The following is a 27776-nucleotide window of genomic DNA, read 5'->3' on the forward strand; positions in this document are numbered from 1 at the left end:
TTGACCACCAGCAATCTTGCCAAACCAGGCTATTGCCTCCGGACCCCATCTAGTTAAATCCTCAGACAACTCCTGGAACAACGGCGGGAAGTTACAATGAAAAACATCTGAAATAATACTGGTGATGCACACACCTAAGGGGATAGTCCACTGGGACCATTGATTCGGGGCTGAAGCGCTAATCGAGACCCTGTCTTGGGGACTCGAAGACACAGCCAACCGCGAGACTGATAGTTCACTTTACACCTATTTCCGTAAAACCTCTGCCATTGAAGTGTAGGGATTACGCAGGCTGAGCAGGATATCATCTGCGTAAAGAGAGACCATATAGTTTATTCCCTTCCCCTCCCCCACCAGACATCCCTTTTATGGCTGCATTCTTCCTGACATAGCAGACAAGCGACTTCATGTTCAAGGCAAAAATCAGCAGGGACAGCGGACAGTCTCCCATTAACACAGAGGGAAGTGAATTGATTCTGATAGATGGCCATGACCCACACGATGAACCCTGGACCAAATCCAAACTGCTCGAACACCCCTTGGAGATACCCCCAATACACTCTGTCAAAGGCCGTTTGGGCATCCAGCGCAATTATCCCCATCTCCACCCCTGAACGCTGCCCCACCTCCAACAGACCCAGGACCCGCCTCTCATTGTCGTAGGTTCTACGTCCCTCAGTAAAACCTGTCTGAGCACAATCTAGAATTCTGGGGAGAATATCCATCATCCGACTGGCCAGAATCTTGGAAAAGAGCTTTGAGTTTATTTTAGTAAAGGTGATGGGGCGATAGGAATCGCAAAGCGCCGATCCTTCCTTGGTTTGGGGGATCAGGACAGTTGTGGAGATACCCATAGAGGGGGCGACCCAACCAGTTGTCAAAAATGAGTTAAAGAGATCCATTAGAGGGGGGACCAGGAGAGAGTACACCAGGATAACAGACCTTGTAATATGGGCCTGGCAGTTAAGTGGACCTGGCAGAAATACTGTTGTGTGGTTAAGAGTGTTGAAAAAGTGGCAAGACCACCAATGGAATCCTCAATATTGCTGATGTAAGTATTTTGTGAACTTTTACAGAATAATCCGGGCCAAAGCCTTTTTGTAGCACTTAATTGAACCGTGGAAGAATACTGATTTTCTGAAGAAAGGTTGTGAGACCTCTGCTCCAAGTGGAGGGACCATAGCATTTTTGATCTGTTGGTTAAAACCAATTGAGAGACTTATTGAACTATACAGGAACTTTGTTACAATATGGGATTTCCTTATTCTTTAGAATTGTTGATTGAAATCCTGATTGAATCTGGGGAAGGGAGATCCATACGGGTTACAAGGAGAAAGTAACCTGGTCTTGAGTATATCTGCTTATTTTGTTGTATCTGAATTTTCATGTGTTACCTTGTTGTATGCCCAAGTTTGAGGGACAGAATCCTGTTGTAGAGAGTTTATTTTAAGCATGGAAATCCTTGTCGGGGTAGGGCTAGTGAGGCGTTTATCAAACCCTTTTTGAGTTTAATAAAATTACATCTTTTGAAAAACTTTCAGAAAGCTATCCACCTCATATTTCTGACCCCTAAAACTCACTGTGCAAATCCAGGCTCTCCATACACTCATGCTCCTCACCAGATAGCCTGGCATGTCAGCATCCCTCAAGTATTGGTCCTGAACTTCAGCCGGGGCCGGTTTGCTCCGGAACACTACTCCAAAATGGGCCTCAAATATCCAGTGTATCAGCCTCACCCCGTTGAATCACACTCTGACTAGCAAGTTATGCCAGGACTGCATTTCGTTTTTTGGAGTTTCCGTAACTTAGCAACCAGGGGGTGGTTGGCTCAATTCCCATTCGCATAATAGTATTGCTTTGGCTTCACATTGTTTGCGCTGTCCTATCAGCAAGATGCTCTTCAACCTTCTTAATCTCGTTCTCTGCACACGCAGCGCCTTCTGTGACACCAACCTCTTGTGCTCCTGTTCTGCCTGCCTTACCCTCCCATTCCGGATTTCGCTCTCTAGTATATGCTGCAGACTTACTTATTAACTCACCCCAAACAACTTGCTTCATTGCACTCCAAATAATTCCCAGCAGAAGTAGTTAGTGATAACCTCCCCTAGTTCCCGAACTACCCCATGGTCTTTGAGGACCGGGTTGTATAGTTTCCAAGGCGTCGAAGTATATCAGGCCTACCCACAATTGACAAGGTCAGTGAGACCGGGGCATTGTCGGGACAGTGTATGCATTCCTATCTCCACCCCCACGGACACATGGATACAACGCGATGGGTGCTAGTATGAGATTCAGTCTTGAGAAACCCCAGTGAACGTGTGAATAAAAGGATAAATCGTTTTCCTCCCCATGAGACCGTCTCCAAGAATCGACCAACCCCAATTCCATAAGGAGCGACCTAAAGGCGATGGCGTTCTTGAAATCTAGTTTGATTGGGGGTAGGGGCAGTTTTGTCAACCAGGGGGTTTGGCACCAGAGTGAAGTCACCCCCTATCAAAATCTGCCCCTCCGCGAAGGGAAGCGCCTGTGATACAACATTCTCCAGGAGTGCATCTTGGGCAACATTAGGTGCATACAAAGAGACCAATGTAAACTTGCGCTTCCAGAGCAAACCCTGATCACAAACATATCGCCCATGGGGATCGCGGAGGACCCTGACCATAGCTGTTGTATCTGCTACCCAATCGGTATAGCCATAGCCAGCCCCCAACCCCACCCCTGCTGCTTCTCACCTTCAGAGGCAAATAATTGGCTTGGGAACGCTCTGGCCTTCATTTGTTTTTCATCCTGCAGAAGCAAGCAAGTCTCTTGCAAGAACACCATAGAGAAGGACATATCCCTCAATTTACTTTGAACAGATTACCTTTTCAACTGGGAATCCAGCCCCTGCATGTTCCACGCGCCGATCAAGACCAGGTCCTCCCCCCACCTCATCAGTTACTACATTAGCCAGCACCGCCTTTATGTCCAAGCCCCACACTCCCCTAATCACAACTCGAAATGTACTTACCTGAGAAATGCAGCTCCAACGTCAATCGCAAATAAACCATTTACCAACAGGCCCCTCCTTCCCCACTGCACCCATCCCATCCTAACCCAACCATAAACACAGCTCAAACAAGAGCCAACCACAGATATTCAGAATCCCAATGGGGAATCCGACTTGAAAGGCAACATGAACATGTTCAAAACCCCAACTCCTGGCACATCCACAATAATCAACTACCAGCCCCAAAGCACCACATCCCTCAAACCTCACCATTTGACCCCATACCCACAGGGGGAAGTCATCTCCGCTTTCAACACTGCCAAACTAAGCGCCCAGCTGTTCAAGTCTACTAGGCCGGACCTTTCACCTCTCTACCCCTACCCACCTTCATCCACTCTTGTGAGGCCTCTGGACCGGGACTCTGGCTTATCCCCTGCTCTCCCTCTGGACCCTCAACACCTGAGAATGCAGCAGGTTCTCTGCTTCTTTTAGCATTCAAACAGCCCAGAACCTCCTTTTAGTAAGAGAAGTAGCGTGCTGTAGTAAATCCCCATCTGTATGCCACCTCCCTGCTGCGCAGCCATTCAGTCATTGTCCGAAGAGCCCCCCTCTTGGCCAAGGTTGCAGAGGTCAGATCCCGATCTAAGGAGAGTGACATATTGCGAAAGGAGACGGTTGATAAGCGTGCGTCTGGTTGGAGACATAATGCACTCTTTCAGTTTGAAGAAGTGTACACGAGACATTACGTACGGAGGTCTGTCCTGGGTGGAGGTGGTTCGGGTCCTGGTGCGATTTCTCCTGTCCATTTCGATCGCGGAGTCCTCTGGTAGGTCCAGAATGAATCGGAAAAGGTCTGTAACAAAGTCCGATAGTTTGTCTCATACCACCTATTAGGGCATCCTGCTTCAATGCTTAATTCCTCCCACCTAAAGACCCCCAGCTCTTTTGCTTGACTTAAGGACTTTTTAATTTGGAATCGTAAAAAAATGTTGCCCTCATTTGTGCGCCCCCGCAGTTACTGCGACTTTGGGGGCACACAAAATGAGGGCGAGATTTACTGCGCCCAAGCAGAGCGGAGTTTGCGGGGGTGTCCCCCACTCTGCTTGAGCGCTATAACTGGAGTCAGGGGTTGCGGGGGACACGAAAGAAAAGCACCCTGCGGCGTCGGCTCTAACCCACGTTAGCAGGGTGCAGGCGGCACACACAGAAGTGTGCCGTAGTGAACGGTAAGTTGGGGGTAGGAAGGGAAAATCATGCCGGGGAAGCGGCCACAGTGATCTATATGATCACTGCGCCGTGCTGTAACTGGTGTCGACATTTCGGCCGTCGCAGTTCTGGGCGGCGCAATGATCACATAGATCCTTTAATGTTAACCCTGGATTGAGTGAGACCTTTTTCTCACTGACTCATGTGTTTGACCTACTTTGGATTATGTGTTTTCACTGTTTTTGGAGTCTGACATACTCCACAGGCACCTACATTTTGTATAGTGACACACAACACCTTCAGTGCAGTGTCACAGAGAAATCCTTTAGATTACTCATAAGGTTTAAATACCTTTTCTTGTGTGAACTACTGTTCTCAAGAATAGTAAAGTGAAATTGACTTTACTTTATCTCTTTGTAGGTCCAGCACACCCCATCTTATGTGGAGTGCTGGGGGGGTTACCTAGTAGCCCCATATCCTGCATTCTCATCTCACTACTTTAAATGGCTGGTGGCAGTGGTTTTATATTCCTACCATTGTGCCTTTCTACCGTAGGCTGAATCCTCAGCTGCAGTACAGCACCCATGGGTGACCATTTTGTCAAAATGGGCCCGGTCTTCTTTTTTCGCCATTTTCTGTTTGTGGGGTCTTTCTTGGGTTTTACTCTGGGCGTTGAACCAGGTTTGAGCCCTTTGTTAGCTTTGCCTTTGGCGGGCTTCCGCACTGATGCCTCTGGCTCCAGTGTGTCTGGAAAGGCAGGACGTGAGGAAGGTTCCCGAAACTCCCCTGTCCTTTGTCTCTAGGAGTGCCTGAATGCAACCTGTCGTGATTGGCTGGCTGGCTGTCCCTGCTGTGATTGACAGCCTAGGCTGTGCATGAATGGGAGAAACCTGCTTAAAATGCAAGGGTTTTGGGGCTAGAGACAGAGTTGACCACTGGGTGTAATACCCGATTAAGAAACCGTGAATGAAGCTTGCTGCATCCACCTGGACCTTTGAATTGCCTGGTGAAGCCCTGCTGCTGTGCTGAAACTCCTTTTTCAGTTCGACAGAGAAGCTCCGGAAGGGACAACTTCTTCCCTTGGGTTAGTGGGACCAACTAACCCCAAGACTAACTCCACCGGACCATCTTCCCTGACTGGCTGTACTACTTCGCTGCAAGAACCGATTTCCTGAGGTCGAGAAATCCATAGTAGAGTGCAATGTCTGAAATATGACCAGAAGCTCCAGTAGACTCGACCCCCCCCATCCCCTCCCCCGGAAGCAGGACGACCAGAGCTAGAGTCCCCACACCAGAGTGCAGGACCCAAGGAGTGAAGGAAGCCCAAACAGTATCAGAGATCCACAACAGTCCCCACGACTGAGGCTCAGGAACATGGCTCTGCACCGCTGTAACAGGACAGAATCCAGCTGGACTACTCTTCTTCAAACCAGAGGTACTGTTAAGACTTTGGCTACTTACCTCATTGTCTTTTAGCTGTGCTTTTCTCAGTTGGGAATTGCAGTGGCTTACCTTTAGAGTTTAATCCAACTCTCCTTTTCACAGCCCTAACAGCTTGTGACCCTACAAGTGATTTTCTAACAAACTCTCTAACTTTGTGCAATACTTTGATTGTAAGTGCCTCAGCTACATAGACTGTTTCAAATTGACTTTGGCTGTCCTGGCTCCCAGCAGACTCTTCTAGCCCATTGACTTTGATATTGTTTATCCCTCATAGGTGGTAACTTGTTTTAGACTGTTATTGCTGGGAAAGGCTTGTCTAGATTTCATTGGAAGATTGAAGTGTCATCAGATATACCGAGAACCCGTTTAACCTTTTTTACTTTCTGCAACCTCAGAATCTGCAAAGTATGACTAGTGCGATATATAGATGCCATTACTGTCCTTGTGATTAAAGTCGCCTCCGGGTGTAGGAATTGTGTAAGAAGCATATCCAAAGATTATCCACTAACTTGTTTGGATCCTGAAAAGTATTATTAAAGTAAATTTACATTGTTTCATGAATTGCCTTGTTAAAGAATGCTTATTTAAAAATGTATGTTAATTAAAGAAATATTTATAACAGAAACCTTGAGTGTAAGTGTTACTTTTATTGACAAATTTCATTGTTACAGCTCACATTTACCCCTCTTGAGATAGGCCTGGCTGCTTTGTCATACTACCAACTTGTGTAGTTCAGACCTATACCAAAAGGTGCATTACCTAATACCAAGCAGATAAGTGTTGTGTAGTCTCACACAGCATGACTGCACCAATTCTTAGCTAACACTGCCAAGGAGATTCCCTGGATGCCGATATTATTTCTGCGGGATCGGTTCTGCCCATCCTCCTGCTCATCTTCCAAGGCATCAAAAGACACCTCTAAAGCCTCCAACCTGTTAGAGCACTCGCCCACTCAGAGACCCGCTGTTCTGCTTCCAAGATCCTTTTGTCTAGTGCCAAAATCTTGTGCGTGAGTTCCTCCGTGCTTTTGTGGATTTCTTTACAGATTTCCGCACAAAGAATACACCAGGGCTGCCAGATGAACTGTGCGGCAGTCTTCCAGTACACAGTACCTAGGTGAAGGGAGAACCAGGTAGGCTGTGCCAGGAAGAGCAAATGAGGGCAAGAGAAAATATTACCTTTGACCAAGTTGGAGCAAGAAAGACTGACCCAGCGCCTGGCAGGAAGAGTATACCAGGCAGACTAGGAGTGATGATAAGCTGGTGAACTGTGTATTTCGAATACTGTGAACATTGTTACCAGGGGAAGAGTCATTCCGCATGGTGCTGTTTGTAAGAATCCTGAGAAGCCAAGAGGGAGGAGTTGTCCTCTTGTCGCTGTGAACATTATAACCAAGGGAAAGGGGGTCTTTTGCCCCTGGTGTTTGTGAGCATCTGGAGAAGCCAAGGGAGAAGGTGTCCTCTTGGTACTGTGAATTTTGTGGAGAGGCAGGAGAGCAGAAACGTCTTGGCATTGCAGATACTGTGACCATGGGGAATGGAGTCATTCCCCCTGGTGTTGCCTAGAGATCTTTTTGTTGGAACTGCTTTGATTGAACCTGGAACTTTTTTCTCCTTTTAGAGGAGAACTGAAACCTGGAGAAGGGCCATTCCTCTGTACCAGGAAGTCCTTTTATCCCTTTGTTATTAGTTACAAGTATGAGGCGTTGGAAATAGGCGGTTTGACAAAGGACAGTGGACTATTTTGATTTCAACGGGACAGCCTGACGTGGTTCTTAGTCTATTTGTTGAGGTAGGGCAACTCCTCATAGTAAGTAGGGCAAGGTGGACTTTTCATTTCCTTTTGCTGTTGTAAATAGAAGTCTTTAACAATCAAAATGCCACCACTGTCGGCGTCCTACTTCTGCACCCTTACACAAGATACCATCAAGGGGGTATCCCAAACATTGTCACATACCTGTAATCAACAGGTACAGACTAGGAAGTTGCAAATGAGACCAGCCATTTCTGCGTTAAAAGCAAACATTCTGGACATTACAGTGTAAATTAGCCTAATTAAAAAGGAAAAGCCGAGGTATAAAAACCTGCTGAGGGCGCATAGATGTTTGTTTGGTCAGAAAGATGGAGAGTCTATGTTAACAGCGATTTGTAAAAATGGATGGAAAGAACTTCTGGACATTGGTTCAGAACAAGGAAATCTTAATTGCTTTAGGTCTAACGAATCCGATTTCTTAATGCCAGTGGCGCGAACACTTTGTATATGGTAGCGACGTAGCAGCATTAGTCCACTGTAATTATGAGAGCTCTTGGAATCTAAAGCTTTCTATTGACCAAATCTGTCATTTTTTCAGCCTCTTCAAATTCTCGGTCAATGGGCCAAATGGCATTTGCAATTTGGCTTTAAAATCTCAAAATTTGGTTTTTAGTGTTGCATGTCCTATTTATAAGTATTATCAAATTTAAAACGGTTCCCTCCTGCTGCCACACTTTTATAATAGTATCAATATTTAAGACGTGCAATAAGACTAATCTCCTTAGCCATTGTCTGATCGCCCTCCTCGATGTGGAGAGTAAAATCTTCTCATCTTGTGTATTGAACCATATTGAGGATTCAATCGCTCAAACTAATAGGGTTCCAAAATTCCAAACCGGATTTAGGAGAGGGGTTGGAATTGACGCGAATGGTTTATTAACACATTGATTGGGCATTCGTCCCAAAAGGGTGCTAACCCTTTATATATTGCCTCTGTCGATCTTAGCCTAGCATTTGATATGGTGGGCAGGCCTCGATTATGGGCTAAACTAAGAGTGTGGCATTTTCTGGAATGTCAATTGGACATTTTGATCCATATTCATTCAGATTAAAGGAAGCTTGTATGCTCAGGGTATGGTAACAAACCAGATTCAAACTACTACAGGGTTGAGGCAGGGGTGCATGTTGGCCCCTGCCTATATAACCTGCACATCTCTGGCATGGGAGATTTTCTGGAACCAGCAGCATTTGTTACTCCTGTGTTATAATCAGAGAGGTGTTTCTGGTTAAGCTACCCCGATGACGTTTTGCTTTTAGACAGGACGCTAATTGGGCTACAGAAGCTTCTTAAAAGATTTTCTGAATATACAGTGCAAAATACCCTGAAGGCGAATCCTACAAAAGTTAATGTGCTACAATGGTACCAAAGTTAAGCCTCATGAGTTTACTTGGTCCCTTGTAGGGAAATCATTGGAGGTTGTACACTCTGTGAAATATCTGGGCTTTACCTTACTGAGATTCTCACAAAAACACCTCTAAGAGATCAAACTAAAGGACAAGGGATTGCAGCTGGGGGTACAAATGCTACATGTATCTAAAACATATTGTAGGTTTCCATTCATTCTGCTCATAAAGTAATATAATTTGAACGTTTTGCTGGCCATCCATTATGAGATGGCGATATGTATGATTTTGGCAAGCTAGAAGAAATAATATGGCAGAAAGCACAATTTGCGTTCCCATTGTGATAATAAGGTACAAGTTGGAATTAACATTGATGTCTTGTATTGTTTTATGGAACATTTTATCTTGGTTTTATCTTGGTTTCTTGTGATGTACTGCTTAATTATTTGGAAGCAATAAAGAAAAATCTCTGCGATCTGGACTGGATAGAAACATGTAATCTGAGAGGTTCTCCTAAAGTTTCTAAGAACCTATCTAAAGTAAATAATAAAAGAGGAGTTGTTGCTGCATACGCTACTCTATGTCCGGATGGTAGAACTTTTTTTGACGGCTTCGGCTCAACCCGATATATATCCACGTGACCAAGCGCTCCGTGTTTTTTACCTATGTTTTTTTTATTATACATTACATTTTTGACCAATACTTTGTTGTGAGCTGTGCTAATTTTACTGATATTGGTTTTCTATCTAGCCCGCGGTGAGTGCGGTTCTCTTTTTCCTCTTTGTTTTCCTAATATATATATATATATATATATATATATATATATATATATATATATATATTGTCACAAGTGTTGAATGTCTTAGCTGCGCTCATATATAAAACTGTCCAGACCAGCAAGCAAAAAGAATAGTCTTTTAGGGACTATGTCCACAACATTGAATATCTGTATAGAGAAAGTTTTTGGAATAGACTTTTATCGGGTCAACCGAAATAGCTTCCTATAAAGGTGGATACATTCCTAAGAGTTTTAAATCTGAAGAATACATTTGAAAACTGTGATGTTCTTTACATGCATATTAACTAAAGGATATATGAGACTCATGAAATGTGTTATAGTTTTTCAAAGTCGGTTTTTGAATTCTGATATTTGTAAAAAAAACACATCTTTTTTTGCTGGTTCTTATTTTCTTTGATTCATTTTTATATGGTTTGTAAAAGCCATGTACAAATAATTAAAAACACATAATTATGATATGATATTCATTCCAGCTGTAACCTATTGATCTAGACCTTGTGACTTTTACATAACATCTTTACATTTTTTAACAGGTCGTCTGAACTGGTGGGCACAGATTGATCCAACCTGCCAAAGACTACTTCCATTGGCAACAACGGGGGATGGGAACTGTTTGCTTCATGCAGCATCTCTCGGTAGGGGCATTTTACATTGCAGTATATCTGCAGCATAATTAAATGGTGTTACTAATGTGCCTCACTGTACCTTGATTGCTAGAGATTATTTCTTCACCATGGTGTTTTTTTCCTAGCTTTATTTTCCATGTTCGACATGCTGCATTTGGAGTCACTTGTTTCATGCTTTGTAATCTAGTGTGTAGTTCTTGTTGAAGTTCCTTGGCTTTTAAGGAAAGGGTTAACATTCAGGAGGTGGTAGGGGGTGATAGTGGTTAAAAAAAACTGCATGTTGGGGAAAGGGTTTGAGTGCATCAAGGAAAATTGTTTTGCCACACATTCTAGAGAGTTAGCTGGAGCATAGTTAGATATTGCCATTTAAGCCATGCTAATTTTAACACAATTGAATTTTATCTTCTAAGCAGTATTTTCTCACAATAGTTTCTTTGAAAATATGTTATGGTCGTCCTCTCTTTTCTGATCTAATGTTAAACTGTATTTCATCATTCCTGTATACTGACTTTTTCTAGAAGGTAAGTATCTTGCACTGACCTCTGCCTATCTGTAGTGACTATTCAGGAAAAAAAATTTAAATTATTTTTGTGTGGAGAACAGTTTACGGATGCCGTGTATGTGATAGATGCCCCTTTTTAGTTAAGTGCATGCATTAAAGACCACCTATGTCATGGTCTGTTATCCTGTGGCATTTGTGATGAATCAAGAGTTGTCTGTCACCAGGGACCTCACAGGCAGAGAGTCCCATTCCAATGAGGGAACTGCCTTTCCATCCCACTCAAACACCTGAAGGCTATTTCAGTTGACAGAACGCAAGAAACCTCTTAAATCTGCTATTATAATGGACTTGCAGGAGATAAGTACCTCTCTGGTATTGTGAAGAGTAAGAACATAGGAGTGATAAAGAAGGCATGTCTGTTAAATACTGAGACGCAGAACCTTGTAGGAGTTATGAAGAGTATAGCTCCAAAACAAAGAAAGGACTATATTGAGAAGCTGGGGCACTCCAGAGTTGTGTGATAAAAAAGGGGAGGAGCAAAACACGTGACGAGAGAGAGACCCAGTAGTTTTCAAACCAGCAGAGACTGAGATGCTTTTGAACTCCGAAATACGTTGAGTCCTAAGAAGAAGCACTTGGAGAGACCGGTGTCCGAGGTACACGGTTCTACAGACAGACGTGCTGCAGTCTGTTTTCTTGAGACTCGTCCGAGAAGGGACTTGCTGAGAAAGCAGGAGCCAAGCTGCAAAGAGCAGGTGCCTGTGTTGCACTGCTCGAGGATCAAACCTGAGTGTCAGTCAAGCTGACACCGCTCCAAAGAGAAACGCGAACGTCCCATGTGGCAAACAAGAAAGGGTAGTAGCGTTGAAAGACCTCTCAACGCTACTACAACTTACCTTGGGGAACACTGAAGGGTGACAGAAGAATAGAGAAGCTTATGTGTGTGGAAGGCATCCTGACCCGTGAGCACTAACTGAGAAAAGAGCACCGTCTCAGTGACGCAGCCCCTTACCTAAGCAGTTAACTGGGAGAGCGGGAGACCTAGGGTGAGAGGCGGTCATACAAGATTGGGACCTGTATAATCGACACATTACCGAAACAACTATAATAATTAGTCATCATACTCGTCCCAGTGAATCTGAATATATTAGGAAGAGTGAGTGTTACAAAGGGACTCGGCTTAATTGTCCGAGGGAATGTGAATACATTAAGAAGAATGGTAATCCTACAGGGATTCGCCCTATTCTTCCCAGTGAGTGTGTATCTACTAAAGTGTGAGAAATACACAAGGAAGCAAAATACTTGTCCCAGTGATTGTATAAATCATAGGACTAGGGAGAATTGTTAAGGAACTTAACCTACTTGCCCCAATGAATGCAAAGCTTATAAAAGGAGTGAAGCCGGTCAGAGGGTACATTATGCAGATCCCAGTGTGAAGACCAGAATGCCACTAGGCATAATAAGTAGTAATCGAGGAGCTACGAAGTTGGAGGAACTGGTGTCAAGAAAAGAACAGTTGCTAACAATAGTTGAGAGGATCAGAGTAAATAAATATTCAGAGGGCATAGCGCTTAGAGAGCGGAACTTGAGCTCAAACAGAAGTAAAGAAAGGGACGTGGATAAATCTCTTGAAATAACTGAGCAAACTGGTACAAGAAATAGCAAGAAGCTATTTGAAGATCCATACTGAAAAATACTTGCTGGCAAAGCAACCCAAGGAGAAGGGAGTCATTCTCTTGATCTTTTATTTGCGAGAAGTAGTAGGGTCCGTAAGTAGTAGGGTCCGTAAGGATCAGCTTTTGGATGGAGGACAGACTTACTTTGGACTTCAGGCCAGACCACGAGCACCCTAGTTTAGTTGCGTTGGGTAGGCAAGACCTTAGACTAGGGAAAGTTAGCCATTTTTCTATTGTTTTCAATAAACATCCTTTAAAATGGAAAATATTGGTCTTCCTCTTTTTTCTGACCTATCACACATTACATCAGCCATGTACTACAGAAAAACAATGTGAATCTTTGGATGCAGTACTACCCAGTTAATAAAGCAGTTCAAAGAAACACACTTATAAAATGTATATTTAGATTTATTATATTTACACAAGGAATGTTCATAAAATGCTTAGATAATTTAAACCAACATATATAGAAATACTTTTAGATACTTTTCAAGGGCCACTGCATAGTTGGTTATTGCTCACGGTTACAATTGTTACTGAGTTTGACACTAATGACAGCTGTACTATATTATCGGTAATAACGTGCACACACAGATGTACAGTAATTGTATTTAGTTAGCAATACTACATAAGATGAAGTCTTTTTGGAAGGAAAACAGTTGGTTAGTCAAACAGTAGCAGAGCTTAAGGCTCTAGAGGTAGTTTTAGCACAAGTTAATACTTTAAAAGTCTGATCCCTAACTATATGCCAAAGTCAGTTTGGAGAGGGCTCATCGTCTCACGAAACAGCAGAACAGCAAACGTTTAAAAAAAAAAAGGTAGCAGGCACCCCTCTCCAGAAAGAACATGACATGATAACCTGTTCTGTGGTTTTTTCCCACTTTGAGAGTTTGCAGCCATCTGCTTTTTGCTCACTGTACCTTTTCACAGATGGGAAATATTCATTTGCATATAAATCTTTGTCCCACCCACATGGGCAGGCCAGCACCGAAATGCTATGGCAATTCCCTTCCCAACAAGAGTACCAACAGCAACCCCTTACACGTGTTTCAACCTTGTTGGGCCTCATCAGTGAGGTGGAGCTGTGCCTCTCTGAGCAAAGTGAGCAGGGAGTCCACGTCTGGGTTCCCCCAGGTAACTCGGGGTGACCAACCCCAAATTCCTTGCAAAATATTTTCTAAAAAGGTAGCAGGCGCCCCTCTCCAGAAAGAACATGGCATGATTTTCTTTCCCCTAGTTAGCAACTACTGGTACGAGGAGGAAAGTGAACTACCCAGAGAGTCTCCTTACCCAAACTGAGATGAAGAAGTACTCATGTGACCCACAAAGAAACAGTAAGAGTGGTACTGCCACGAGCAAGAGATGCAGCGTCCTAAAGATATCCTAGAGAAGGAACATTGAGCAATCCAATTGTCCTCTTTATATTGGCCCAAATCTATGCAAAACCGGAGAAGGACTAAGACACTGCAGAAGCCCACAGTGAAGGAGCTGCGAGAGTCTGAACGGACTAGGAGAGAGAATGGCAGTCTGGGACTCGGATGCAAGACTGCATTGCAGGTCCAGCCTGGAAGGACCGCTCGACGAGCAAGCAAGTGGAGGCCCCTTGTATCCCTAAAAGAAGGGAAGTATCGGAAGCGGAGGACGCATCTGCCGATGCTGCTGCCGGGCTGCTGTGGAGCAGGAAGAAAACAAGTGAACCAGGCCTACCCCAAATGTCCACAAGGACCCAAGAACACAGAAGAACGGCAGCTCAGGTAAGCAGTTGGTTGGGAAAGCGCTGGGGACTGATAGTGAGGCTGGCGATGCTAGAATGAAGCTGCAAAAGATGATGTCTGGGACCCTATGTTAACCAATGGAACTTTTGTTATGAGGCAACATTAAGTAATGGCACTTGGCAGGAGAGTAAACAAGTCCATTACAGCTGAAGGAGATAAATCAAACTTGCAAGTCTTTGAACTGCACCCATAAACTAACAAGCATATGTATAACTCTTCATAGTCAGTGCCTGGTAGGACAGTGAACCAGGTTAACTGTGCATTGGGAAGAGTTTATGGCAATCTGGCATTTTGAACCACTCAGTAAGCCTGTGAAGAATTTGTGAAAGCCTGGAAAGAGTTTATGGAAACCTGGCATTGTGAAATATCAGGGAAGTCTGGGGAGAGTTTATGGAAATGTGAACCCATTTAAAGGGGAGATATCCTCCCCCTGGCATTGAGAACTTTGAGCTGTTTTGAACTGTGCGAGTCGAGAGCAACCAGCACAGCTTCGAGAAGGGAGTCATTCTCCAGGCCACCCAAGTCCGGGGAGGGGGGATGTCCCCCTGACAATCTCTCACTTGTGTTGTGATTCTTTTGTTTCGGAATGAACCACTGCAGCTGGGCAATGGGAGCCATTTTCTAGGTAACTCAAGTCAGTATAATGGTGGCCTTTCCTTGAAGTCGTCCAGGCTGTTTGAGCTGTTGCTTTACAATACGCCCGAAGGGACTTTGGACTTTTTGCTGGGACCTTGGTCTGACCCAGATTTCTTTGGGATTTGCCCTTTTGTACTTCATAATGTACTTTGGCATGCAGTGTGTCGGTCTGTACTCTTTTGGTTTTCTTCTGAATTTTTCTGGGTTATTTTCTTTGGACCATGTGGGTTGCATATTGAGGGGTACAAGACTTTTGTTTCTGCCATCTCGAAGACCCATTCTCTGCTTCCTTTCCCCCTTTTCCTATGTCTCAGTCTTGTCTGTGGCCTCGTCCTGCACCTGTGTCATCTGTATGGAAAAGGTATCCTGCATCTTCATGTTATTGGGTTAGACCTGTAGTCCACATTCCTCCCGATAAGTAGATACCTCTCATCGCCCAATGCCCTCAAATGTATTCCGCTAGCCCCAGCGGCCTGCAGGTATTCCTTTTTCCAACACAGTTGTGTAGCATGTGCTTACAACAAGTAGCCATGCTCGCCTCGCCTCTCTTTCCGTTGGGATCAGTGTTCTGATGGGTCCTCCTTACTCTGTGCTTCCATCTCTGAGCTGAGCAGCTTTTCAAATGCTTTCCCATTGAGTGACGTGAAAGGTATGCAAGAGCTGGATCCATGAGTGCTCAGGTGGGGTCCAACCACATTCCACATTAGACCATGAGAGCATAGTACTTAGTGGAAGTTATTTTTTGTTTACATATGGCGCATCTGCAAAGTAGGCTTTGCATTGTTACTTTGAAGCTGTCTTTTGTCACTTTTTTGTACATTGCTAAATAAGGTCTTTAAGGCAACATCTTAATTGTCAGCTATAAAGGAGCCACTGATGACTCTTGGGTTTGAGAAAAATACCATACTATCCCTTGTGCATTGAAATCCACTCAGGCCTTCTTTTTTGCATATGTTAAGTTGTAAAGGTTTTATACTGCATCAGTCACCAGTGAAGTGGTTTTACGAGATCAGTACTTTGTTTGAGAAATTGGTGTATTGTGCTTCCATCTGAGGTAACCTGAACGTAATCTATGGAAGGCAGAAAGAGGTAAGTAAAAGGGTGAAGAAGTGGCACAAAACTGGCATTGGGAAAATACCATGGTATTTAGGTAAAGGGGATGTGATTGTATAAGTAGGGGTTTGTGTATTATGGTAGATGGTGTATCTCTGGGAATGCTGATAATGAAAGAAGAGAAAAAGGGAATGTTGCTGTAACAAACAGCGTTCCAGTAATCTCACTTTATAATACCTTGGAAGATATGCTCAAGTGCCATCCATTTTTTTTAAATTGGATTTTATTTGATGAAGAGTGAAACTCATATGTCACTTTACAGTTTTTCATATGGATCAGATCGTATTTTTAAAAAAATGTAAGCATTTAAATAGGACATGTTTGCCTGGTCTCACTCACCCTATGCTTTGTGTAAGAACAAACATGCTTTTAACCTTTTAAACGTTTTAGTTGGGATAGTGACAACCTAGTTAAGATTATTTGACGCTTTACATAGAAAATTATAAAGTGTTCAACCACTAACCTTGTCCATATTTCTTATGCCATTGATCCAGCCACCTCTGAGCATCCATGCCGAATTTAAGATTCTAGAATGGTTTAATGTAGAAAAAGATTGAAAAAAGATGCTTTGGGTTTTTCATAGACCAAAAAAAGCATGCTTTCTGGATGCATATCTCCAAATACGTGCTGCAATTTTCTATATTTCGGCAGAAACATAGCCCTTGTTCTGAAGTTGTTGTGTATGCAAATAAGAATTTTGAAAATTGGATTAGCCAAACTAGAAATACTCTAATTTCCATGAAACAGAATATTTCCTTGTATTCATATATGTGGACTGTGCATGTGCTAAAATGTCATTAAAAAGGCGCCATAATCCGTGTAACATAAGACATGCATTATACCCCATACATGAGGCACATAATGCACATACATCTTTCAAAAACATATACTTGTTAAAGTTAAACAAAGTACTATTTTTCGGAATCCCAGGAGACCGAAAGGGAACATACGCAGCAACACACATTTCCATTGCAGAAAGCACCTGTATTATTGTATCTGGGATGGGGTTGTGTGTATGGTAATGCTGTCTGGGGAATGGGGGTGGCATGGTAAGGCTGTCTGGGTGGGTATGGTAAGGCTATCTTGGGGGTCGAGGGGGTGTATGGTGAGGCCAATGCTGTCGGCGGGGGGGGGGGAGGTGGAAATGGTAATGCTTGGCCGGGGCCATATACATACATACGTTTGGAGAGAAGGGTGGATGAGACGTTGGAGGGGAAGGATGGCTGGGACGTTGGAAGGAGTGAGAGAGATGGAGGGAAGGATTGCTGCAACGTCAGATGGATGGATGGATGGCTAGGAAGGAAGGAAGGAAGGAAGGATGGATGGATGGCTGGCTGGGACGTCTGAGGGAGGGAAGGAGGGAAGGAGGGCTGGATGAACAGAGAGATGGACAGAGGAAGGGGCTGGCCGTAGGGAGGGAGGGCTGGTACGAGGAATGGTTGACATTGATGGCGAATGGATGGATGGATGGATGGAGGAAGGGGGATGGATGGATGGATTTCTGGGTGGAGGACAGATGAAGAAAGGGGTGATTGGAGGAATAAATGGATGGGGAGACAGAGGGAACGGGACAGTGGACGGATGGAGGAGAGATGTGTGGCTAAACGATGAAAGGGATGGAGGGGAAGGCTGGCTGGGGAGAGGACGGGAGGATGGGATGGCGGGAGGGATGGAGGGGTTTTGGGGAGGGGTGGGTCGGAGGGAGGGAGGGAGATGATGGATGGAGGCAGAGGATGAATAGAGGGAGGGAATCAATGGAGGGAGAGGATGGGTGTTGGAGGGATGAATGGGTGGTGGAGGGAGGGAATGGTGGGGATGGGGTGGGTGGGATGGATGGATGGATGGATGGAGGGGTGGGGAGGGATAGAGGTGAGGAGATGGTGGGAGGAGATGGTGGGAGGGATTCAGGGAAGGGGGTTGAATGAAGGGATGGATGGTGGGAGGGCGTGCAGATTGGATGGGTGCTTGTGACAGACAGTGGATGGGAGGGATGGACAGATAGGGAGGGAAGGATGTTGGGAAGGATGGTGGAAGGGGCAGTGGTTTGGGGGGTTGGTGGGAAGGGAGGGAAGGTCGGTTGGGGAAAGGAGTGGTGGAGTTGGGAGTAGAGGGTTAGTGGATTGTGGCATACGTTTGCTAGCAATCTCATCAAACTGTCCCAATGAAAACCCATTTCATCCACAGGCACTTTGAAACACAATTTACTTTCATTTATAAGCGCCTTACCAAATGTGCAATAAATAAATAAGCAACATACACAATTAACGTGCAGCACTCGTTCTCTCCTTCTCCTCTTTTATTTAACACTTTCTGTCAGGATGGAGTCCTATTGATTCCAATTTTTATTTTTTACCTATGCAGATGGTACTGAAATCTTCGCCTGCTTGAATGGGGCCTTGGATCTCTTGACTAACCGCTTTCAGGCCTGCATGTTTGCGATCACTAACTTGAGGCTCTGCTGTTGGTTTTAGGCCAATTCTAAAAATAGTTGTTATGATAGTTTGAGGTCCTCCATTTGTATGGCTCTCCTTTTGGTCTAGGTCTCTTCCAACTTGTCCCCCCTCTTCCGCATCTGTACATAACTGTGGATTTATATTAGATCAAGATCTTTCTGTTTGTTTGCAGATAAACTGTTTTGTTGTTTCGTACCGCCAGATTTGCCTGATTAGACAATTCTAATCCTCTCCTTCTATTTATGCACACACACCAGCTCTTCGAGCACTTTCAGTCATGCTTAGGCTATGGCAATACACTTTACCTCAGTTTTCCTGCTTTTAGTCTTGCATGTCTTCAGTATATGCAGAATGCAGCAGTTTGACTGATAACCAGTATTAACAAATCTTATGACATTTCTCCAATTAAATCAAAACTTTACTGGTTTCCCAGGTGGCTTAGGGTCTTCAAGATTGAATGCATTTTTCATCCAGGTTTCTGCTTCGCTGGTCCCCATTTTATTTCTCAATGTCTTATTAAATATGATTCTTCTTGTTCTCTCCTCACATCATCTTCCTGATCTTATGCCCAATCGAATGGAATTCGCTCCTTTCTTTTTCCAGTGCTTCGGTTTTTAGGAAACATGTGATCACAAACTTTTCTCTTCCTTCCTGTAATGTTCACTTGATTTACCCCAGTGCCAGGAAACCTCTCTTGTGGTGGGTATACAAGTGCTGTACAAAATCACTTCAGCAAAACAGATGTTGGCTGGGAGGTTTATAATTGTAACCTCTATCATCGATCTGGACAACCCTCCACACCATCATTCTTCGCTTGCCAAGCCATTACAAAATCACATAATGATAATGTGTTATTTATATATTGCTTACTCTCTTTAGATAGAACACATATACATACAATATTACCCAACCGAATTTGGTACTTCTTTATCGACCTCTGAAGGATGAAAGGATGAGTTGGCCTTGCTGGGATTCAAACCTGCGGCTGCAGATCACAAACGGATTGCAGCAGCTGCCGCTCAACACACTGAGCTATTGTACCGGTAAAACATGGCGTATGTGTTACAGGGAAATAGTATGCAGAATAATGTGCCCAGAGTACATGTCCAATGTCCTCAGACAACAGTCACCATTAGCTTGCACAAATCAATGTAAACAAAACTCTGGTAATGCAATGCAGTACAACAGCCAGTAGCTACAAGCAACACAGAAGACCAGCATGTGTAACATGCATGCATCATACAAGTAGCAACAGAATCCTGTAGAAAATAATTTGCCCATACTACATGTAGATCCAGTGTGCACAGACAAGACATGCACCATTAACATGTACAACATCTTGGAAACAAGACTGGCGTAAAACAATGCAGTGCAGAAGAGCCACAAACGACTGCAGAAAAAAACTCAATAACTGAATTCAATTGAGCGCAATACTACAAAGGAAGATCAATGCACATGCAAAACATACATGTTATGCACGATTAAGCACCTCAACCAGTGTCTTTCCAGATGTTTTTAACTACGACTTCCATTATTCCTTACCATTCACCCTGCTGGTTAGGGCCGATATGTGTTGTAGTTCAAAAGAGCTTGAGAACCAAAGGTACGGAACCCTGCCTTGTACATACAAGTGCGCACCAAGGGGGGGAAAAAAACACGCAGACAACACAAGAATTCGAAATCAACAATCTCGTGCATCGCCGTACATTTCCACACTGACCAACATCAACACGCTCAGTGTGGATGAAGGCACATGTAAAGGTGAAATATACTAGTATGCACCCTATACACCTATTAGGAAGTTAACTGTTAAATACATGGGTATGCCACATACAGATCATACCTGTAATGAAGGAATAAGTATACCCGCGTGTTGACCCATGTGCAGACAACATACACCAAAAAAGTGGACAGGTTTTTGTTTTTAAACAATTAAAATTTGATTACTAAGTACAAGAATGTTAAGTCTACACATTTTGGAAGTGTCAACTTTAAAGTACAGACATTCAAAAAATTAAGTACTGCCATAAAATAAGGTCACCACGCTTCAAATGGAACATTACCCCACACTAAACCACTACTTCACAAGAAGCCAATTTAAATATTACGTAGTGTATATTTCTGTTATAGTTTGAGGCTTCTGAAGTAATGGGGTAATTGAGTTTTATTTGGAGTGTCCTTTTTGGCATTTCCAGTCTTTGACTTTACATTTTGTGACCGTTTGGACTGAATGTTTGCACCGTCCACTGATCTACATCTGTCAAATTATTTTTTGGTCTTCTAAATATATATTTGTGATGCTTGTGTATCTGCTTAGAATCACACGATGTGCATATTGTGCAACATCTAGTGGTAATCGCAGAGTATTGCATATTTTTTTCAAAGATAGAAAGGGACGTCGACATGGGCGTGACTGTAACACTATCCCTAATGTGGCGTGTACTGTACCCAAAATCCCTCGCGCGTCGTGGTTCCACAGATTGTTTTTTTCCGCCAATCTAGTTGGTCGCTTATGCGAAGCTCATAAGAGTTTGATATTGCTCATTTAATCCCACTGTCTGCAGTGTTTTAGTCAACCTTCAACTATCATCTCAACTGCTGTTTTGTGGGATTCCTGCTCGCTGACGCCTCCATCCCGGACTGCTTGGCGACTGTAAACTGCGTGGTCTCGGCCTTCAGGCCCAGCCCTTTACAGTAGGGAGAGTGGGGCCCTGTTTTCTTCTTCTCTTTGAGGATGTGTTTCACCCCTCTTCCTTTCCTTTTGGTCTGGCTGCCACTCACCTCTGCTATGGAGAGGACTCCCTTTAAATTCTGCCCGTCCTGTAACAGCAAATTTCCCCAGAGAGCGAGACCCATCGTAAATGTAGCAGGTGTCTTCCTAACGACCACGACGAGCGCTCGTTTAAGGCCTGTAAACTCTTTCGGCCTAAGATGCTCAAAGGCAGGCAGACTAAGCGGTGGGCGGCCTTCGCTATGCAGGCTGATAATCTTTTGCAGGCGCTGTCTCTACGGACGAGGAATCCATTGGCAGCCATGGCTCCAATTCGGAAGCCATCAACCTTTCCGAGGAGCCTATGCGCTCCCTTGTGTCCGTCCCAGACAGGCATGCCGACGGCACTGGTCTTGGGAGGTTACACCCTGATTACAAGAGCTCCCACACAACCCACAAGGCTTCTTGGACGGGATCGTCGAAGAAGGCCTCAACGCCCATAGGCTTGTCGAAGCCTTCGGCGGAGCCTTCTGAACCTCATAGTTTGGACCCTCCACGCAACCGTTACCATGCGAATGGGCATAAAACCGTTGCTGGACCGGGTGGTTCCCTTCAAACTTCCACCACCAATGCATTACCATCCAAAGGCTCTGGGAGGCCAAAAGAAGCAGTAGCATCGTCGGCCGCGGCATCCCCTACAGATGCGCCGAAATCCTGTAGGCCATCGATAATGCTTCTGAAGCTCTGCAAGGAGCTTTTGGCTACCATTTCGACTGCTGGGGACTCCAGGGAAGCCCCTCCTCCTGGGGGCCTATACTGAGGCCTCCCAGCCTCTTTCTAAGGACTTAAATAGGAATTCACCCCCTTCTGTGCAGCCCCCTCTAGTGCTTATGCGCAGAACGAGCTGAAACAACATGGCGCCGGTACGCAGCCATTTTGGACATTCACTTCCATTACCGCGATGAAAGCCTGTGTTTTCGTGGGCTCAGTAAGTAAAGCAGCATTTCTGCAGCAGAGGCAAGGTCACATAATGATGTCAACTGAACTAACTGTGGAGAATAGTTGTATTTTCCGCTGAAGGACGACCCAGAAAGGGAGTCTAGAGTGCTCTGCATGTGCAGTGATAAGGGGTACTCGAAACTAAGGCAAGGAAGGGAAGCTGGGTTTTTCCACTCACTGCCCCTTATGCTTGTGATCTGCTCTTCGGCTGAGGGCAGTTATAACCAAGAGGGGCGGGGACTCCCCCGTAAAGAGAGAGGTATTCCTCTTGGGAAGGCAGTTAGAATTTGGACCCCCCCGGGTGATGCAGTCTCGCTGAGACGGAGGAAACTCTGCTTCAGATTATGTTAGCATGAGTGATCACTCTGCCTACCTGCCCTGGGACTAAGCAGTGTTGAGGTGGCCGAGATGAAGGTGTCTTTTGCAACCATTATAACGGTAAGGCTTTTTTTTAATGTTTAGGTATAAGTGATTATATGTTGTGTTGTTTATGTATGAATAAAAGGCCTATAACAAGCCATTTTCATTTCTTATAACTATTGGTCGAAGTGTGATTTCTTGCCTGTCCGAGTCCAATAACTTGTTTTGTTGGGGCCTGGGGGAACATAAATCCGAGATCCCTCCACGTGGCCAAGCAAAACAACCCCCCCGCCCACTCCCCCCCCCCCCCCTCTGTCTCCCCCAACCCTTCAGCTTCCTCAGAATGGAGCAGGGAAAGATTTGAGGAGTGTATGGCTAAAATGGCTTAGTCGATCAACTTTTCAGGCCAGTATGATCATTTCGAGTGGATTGTGTCCTCCAACGTATTCCTCATTTTAGATGTATTCCATCCGGCTTTGCTGCTCTTCGGAAATTTTTTCGGCAGAGGGCGCCGTGCGTCAATGTCGTCGAGTCGATGGTCCCTCGAGGGTGACATCATCGGGTGTATAAGTAGCACGCGCGGCGCCCGTTCGCCTCAGTTCTGTTTTTCCGCAGTTACGTTGCTTTGGACATTCGGCGCGCCTCGAGTTTTGTCAAGAAATATAATATAACGAGAAGTAATTATGTCCTCGTCATCGATGCCGACCACGACCCCGAGATCGGGTTTTAAGAAATGCAAGTCGTGCGGATCAAAAATGTCGATCACGGACCCGCACTGCGAGTGTTTGTGGTGTCTCGGGGAAGGCCACGACATGGAGGCCTGTTTGAAGTGTCAGGCGATGACGGGGAAGGCCTTGCAAGAAAGGAGAGGAAAGCTACAGGTAGGTCGGAAGGATCGAAAAGCTTCTAGCGTCGAGTCGAGACCCCATGGGGAAAAATCTCCTCGACGCGAAAGGCATCGATCTAGATCCCGAAGCGATTCTCATTGCTCGTCGTCTTCGTCAAAAAAGTTGAAGAAACAACGCCATAGGTCTCCCTCCACCTCGTTGTCAGACGAGTCTCCGAAAATGAAATGCCCCACAAAACATTCGTCTACCGAAGAGTGGGAAGCATTCAGGGTCAAAATGATGGAGGTGTTTGAGAAGGCAAAGCCTCGGTCCGCGCCTTCTTCGGAAGCCGGCCGGGAGCGTCATCGCTCCGACACCCGCGCTCCCTCGAGTCCGGGTGATCGTAAAAGGAAGGATAGGGAACCTTCCAGGACGCCGAGCGATAAACGCTGGAGTCGACCGCTCGAGGTCACCAACGCCGTCCGAGACCTATCACACCTCGAAGGGGAAACCGTTGAAGGCCGCCTCGACGCCCTCGAAGCAGACCCTGTCGACGCCTTTATCGACATTGATGGCGAAACCCTCGGCGCCAAAGGCTCCAACCAAGCCAGGGCAGCCAGAAAAAGAGAAGGATAAGGTTAAAAAACCTGTATTGTCCTCAGAGCCAGGTACTAGACCTCTTCCTCCTCCTCTCCAAGAGAAGGTTTTCAAGCCTCTCCCCAGAAAGGAGTTTTTCAAATCCCTGACCTCAATTTTTGAGGAACAGGAGCGATCTGATCAGGAGAATGTACCTTTTGGGCTGGAATATGGCACCCCAAATGTCCCAGAATGCTTGATTTCAGAAGAAAGCAGAATGAGGGACTTGGTGGAATCATTACACAATGCAGGTGGCATTGACACATCTCCTGAAAACGACTTTGGCAGACCAGAACCACGACTTTGGCAGACCAGAACCTGGAGAGCATGCCAGTCCATCATACCGTCAATTAATGACAAAGGTAATAGATTACTTAGGATGGGCTAAACCATCAGCCCAATTCATCCAGGATGATTTAACAGATATAGTGGACCATGGTCCCACCGAAGACCCAGTACTACCCTTTCATGTACCCCTGCAAAATAGGGTGGCCAAGAATTGGGAAACTCCGGATTCTATTCCTCCGGTAAATAAATCCCTCACCTCAAAATACCGCCTGGCCAGTAGCGACCCCGGTTATCTGTCCAAACACCCAACTCCCGAGAGTCTGGTCATACAGGCAGCCACAGCTTCTAACAAACTTGCATACCCGTCTATCCCTCCAGACAGGGACGATAAGCGTGTGGATGGTTGGGCACGGAAGGTATTTTCAGCCGGGAGCATGGCATTAAAATCTGCCAACTCCACATGTGCCTTGACAAAATATTCGTACACTCTTTGGGAGTTTATTGCAATGGCGGCGGAGCACATACCAGAAGGGGAAGAAAGGGAAGGGTTCCTAGCCATCGTTAGAGATGGAAAGGAAGCCATGCAGGAATCCCTTCAATCTGGATTGGACACTGCAGATAGTGTAAGCAGGTCCATGGGCACTAGCAAGGTAATGCGCAGATTTGCGTGGTTACGGAAGTCTGGTTTCGCACCGGACGTACAGAACCGCCTTCTGAACATGCCTTTTGACGGCTCTCACCTTTTTGGCAACAAGGTTGACGAGAGCCTTGAGAGGTTGCAGACCTTAAAAGCAGCTGCCAAATCTTTAGGAGCTGCTATTATGCAACCTCACCCTTTTCGTGCGCAAGGACAGTCATGGAGGGGCCGACCCTATAGTTACTACACCTCATATGGAAAGGCGAGAGCAATGGCCAGTCAAAGGGGCCAGAAAAAGGCCACTCGTGGTGGACGAGGAAAACGTGCTAAACCAGTTCCAGCTGCAGCCTCTCTGCCATCAGCGGCTGCAACATCTGCCACAAAACCGCTTTGAGGACTTGCATCACAAAACACCTGTAGGGGGCAGGCTGTCGCAGCATCTGCAAGAATGGCGAGCCATTACTTCAGATGTTTGGGCTCTAGAAATAATAGCCCAAGGTTACTGCCTTCCTTTTCTAGCGCAACCTCAAAGCAATCCACCAGGGAGACACCCGTTGAAGTCTTAAAACCCGCTCCTACAGCAGGAAGTTTTAACCCTGCTGGAGAAAGGTGCTATAGAACCAGTACCTGCAGCAGAGAGGAACAAGGGATGGTACTCCCCGTATTTTTTGATCCCCCAAAAAAGATGGAGGACTGAGACCCATCTTGGACTTAAGAAACTTTAACAAGCTCCTCAGAAAGGACAAGTTCAAGATGGTTATCCTTTCTCAGATCCTTCAGGCCCTTCAACTTCAGGACTGGTTGGTGTCATTGGACCTCCAGGATGCTTATTTTCATGTGCCGATTCATCTCAAACACAGAAAATACCTGAGGTTCGTAGTTGGCAACTCACATTATCAGTTTCAAGTCCTGCCTTTTGGGTTGACCTCCGCCCCGAGGGTCTTCACCAAGTTAATGGTAGTGGTGGCAGCGCACCTCAGGAGAGGGGGGATTCATGTCTACCCCTACCTGGACGATTGGCTGATCAGAGCGCGTTCTGCCGAGCAAGCACTGGATCATCTGAAAGTCACCTGCCACTTCCTCCACAAACTGGGCTTCTCCGTCAATTTCAAGAAGTCACAGATGACACCTTCCCAACAGCTTCAGTAAATAGAAGCTGTATTAGACACATCCTTGGGAAAGAGCTCGCCCCCCAACACGAGGGCTCAAGATATTCTTCACATGGTTTCCAAATTCCAAAATGCCCAAAATCTCCAGGCTTACGACTTTTTAAGGTTGCTTGGCCTCATGGCATCCTGCATCTTTCTGGTGCCAGAGGCACGCTTGAGGATGCGATCCCTTCAATGGGCCCTAAAGACTCAGTGGTCCCAGTTCTCGGGTCAATTGACGGATCTTCTTCAGATTCCGAACAAGGTCAGACAAGACCTTCTATGGTGGACCTGTGCAGAGAACATCCTAAAGGGAGAACCTTTTTGGCAACCATGGCCGGAGATCACAGTAGTGACGACACCTCACTCCTGAGGTGGGGAGCACATGCCAACGATTTGACAATAAACTGTCTTTGGTCTCCATCGGAGTCCAAACTACATATCAACCTTTTGGAGCTGAGGGCAATCGGACTAGCGCTGAAGGCCTTCCTGCCATCTGTCAGGGGAAAGAATGTCCTGATAATGACGGACAACATAGTGGCCATGCACTACCTAAACAAAAGAGGAGGTGTGGGGTTACTACCCATGTGCAGAGAGGCAATGCAGCTCTGGTATTGGGCGATTAAGGAAGGAATCTCTTTAACGGCAATTCATCTAGCTGGGGAAGAGAATATGACGGCAGATGCTCTGAGCAGGCAGAGCACGGTGTCCCACGAATGGGAATTGGCTCAGGAAGTCATTCAAGAGATCTTCGCCCTTTGGGGAACCCCTCAGGTAGACCTATTCTCAACCAGTACCAACCGAAAATGCGAAAGGTATTGCTTAAGGGAATTTCCCCGAGAGGAGCCCTGGGGGACGTGTTCGTAGTGGATTGGAATTTCCCACTATTGTACGAGTTCCCTCCGATTCCCGTCATTCCTCAGGTCATCAGGAGGCTGAGACGATTTGAGAACTGCATGATCCTAATTGCTCCGGATTGGGCCAGGAGAACGTGGTATCCGGACCTTCTAGATATGTCCATCTGTCCTCCAGTACCTTCTCTCTCAAATGGAAGGTCAGGTTCTCCATCCAGAGGTCAAAACGCTCATCCTTCATGCTTGGCATCTGAAAGGCTGAGATACAGGGATTGGAACCTTCCAGATGACGTTATGGAGGTGTTGATTTCAGCAAGAAGGCCAGCAACAAAGTCTCTATACCGTTGCCGTTGGAAAAAGTTTTGCAACTGGTGCAGAGAAAAGAATGTCGATCCTTTTCTATGTTCTATTCCGGAAGTATTATCTTTCCTTCTGACCCTAGCACATAGAGGTCTGAATATCGGAACAATAAAAGGTTACCTTGCTGCGCTTTCCATTTTCAAGCGCTCATCGGAAGAATGCTCCTACTTGAAAATTCCTTTGATAATACAATTCTTAAAAGGGCTCACTAATGTGTTTCCTCCTCACCCATTTCAAGTACCGATCTGGGATCTAAATTTAGTCCTAAAATTCTTAATGTGTGCTCCTTTTGAGCCTATGCACACGTGTCCATTAAGATTACTAACGTGGAAAACAGCCTTCTTGGTTGCTCTAACATCAGCAAGAAGAGTGAGCGAATTGCAGGCACTGTCTTCTGGGCCACCCTATACTGTGTTCCATAAGGACAGAGTTGTGTTGAGGGTAAAACCACAATTTCTACCGAAAGTAATATCTGATTTTCATTTTAAGTCCGAAAATTGTCTTACCCGCATTCTATCCTCCACCCCATCATTCGAAGGAGGAGGAAAGATTACACAGGTTGGATCCGAAAAGAGCTTTAAGC

The 27776-nt window shown here is 45.3% G+C and overlaps 1 protein-coding gene across 5 annotated transcripts in view; it reads left to right on the forward strand.

The window, feature by feature from the left end:
• The window catches only part of OTUD7B (OTU deubiquitinase 7B), a 932635-nt gene that overhangs the window by 373391 nt on the left and 531468 nt on the right, over positions 1–27776 (forward strand). For all 5 annotated transcript variants that reach the window (XM_069652344.1, XM_069652353.1, XM_069652334.1 and 2 more), the window contains one exon: positions 10127–10228. In XM_069652344.1, coding sequence (XP_069508445.1) covers positions 10127–10228 — 102 coding nt within the window. The remainder of the gene's footprint in view (positions 1–10126; positions 10229–27776) is intronic.

Source organism: Ambystoma mexicanum, chromosome 1p (assembly GCF_040938575.1).
Source record: "Ambystoma mexicanum isolate Mex_15411 chromosome 1p, UKY_AmexF1_1, whole genome shotgun sequence".
Taxonomy (NCBI): Eukaryota; Metazoa; Chordata; class Amphibia; order Caudata; family Ambystomatidae; genus Ambystoma; species Ambystoma mexicanum.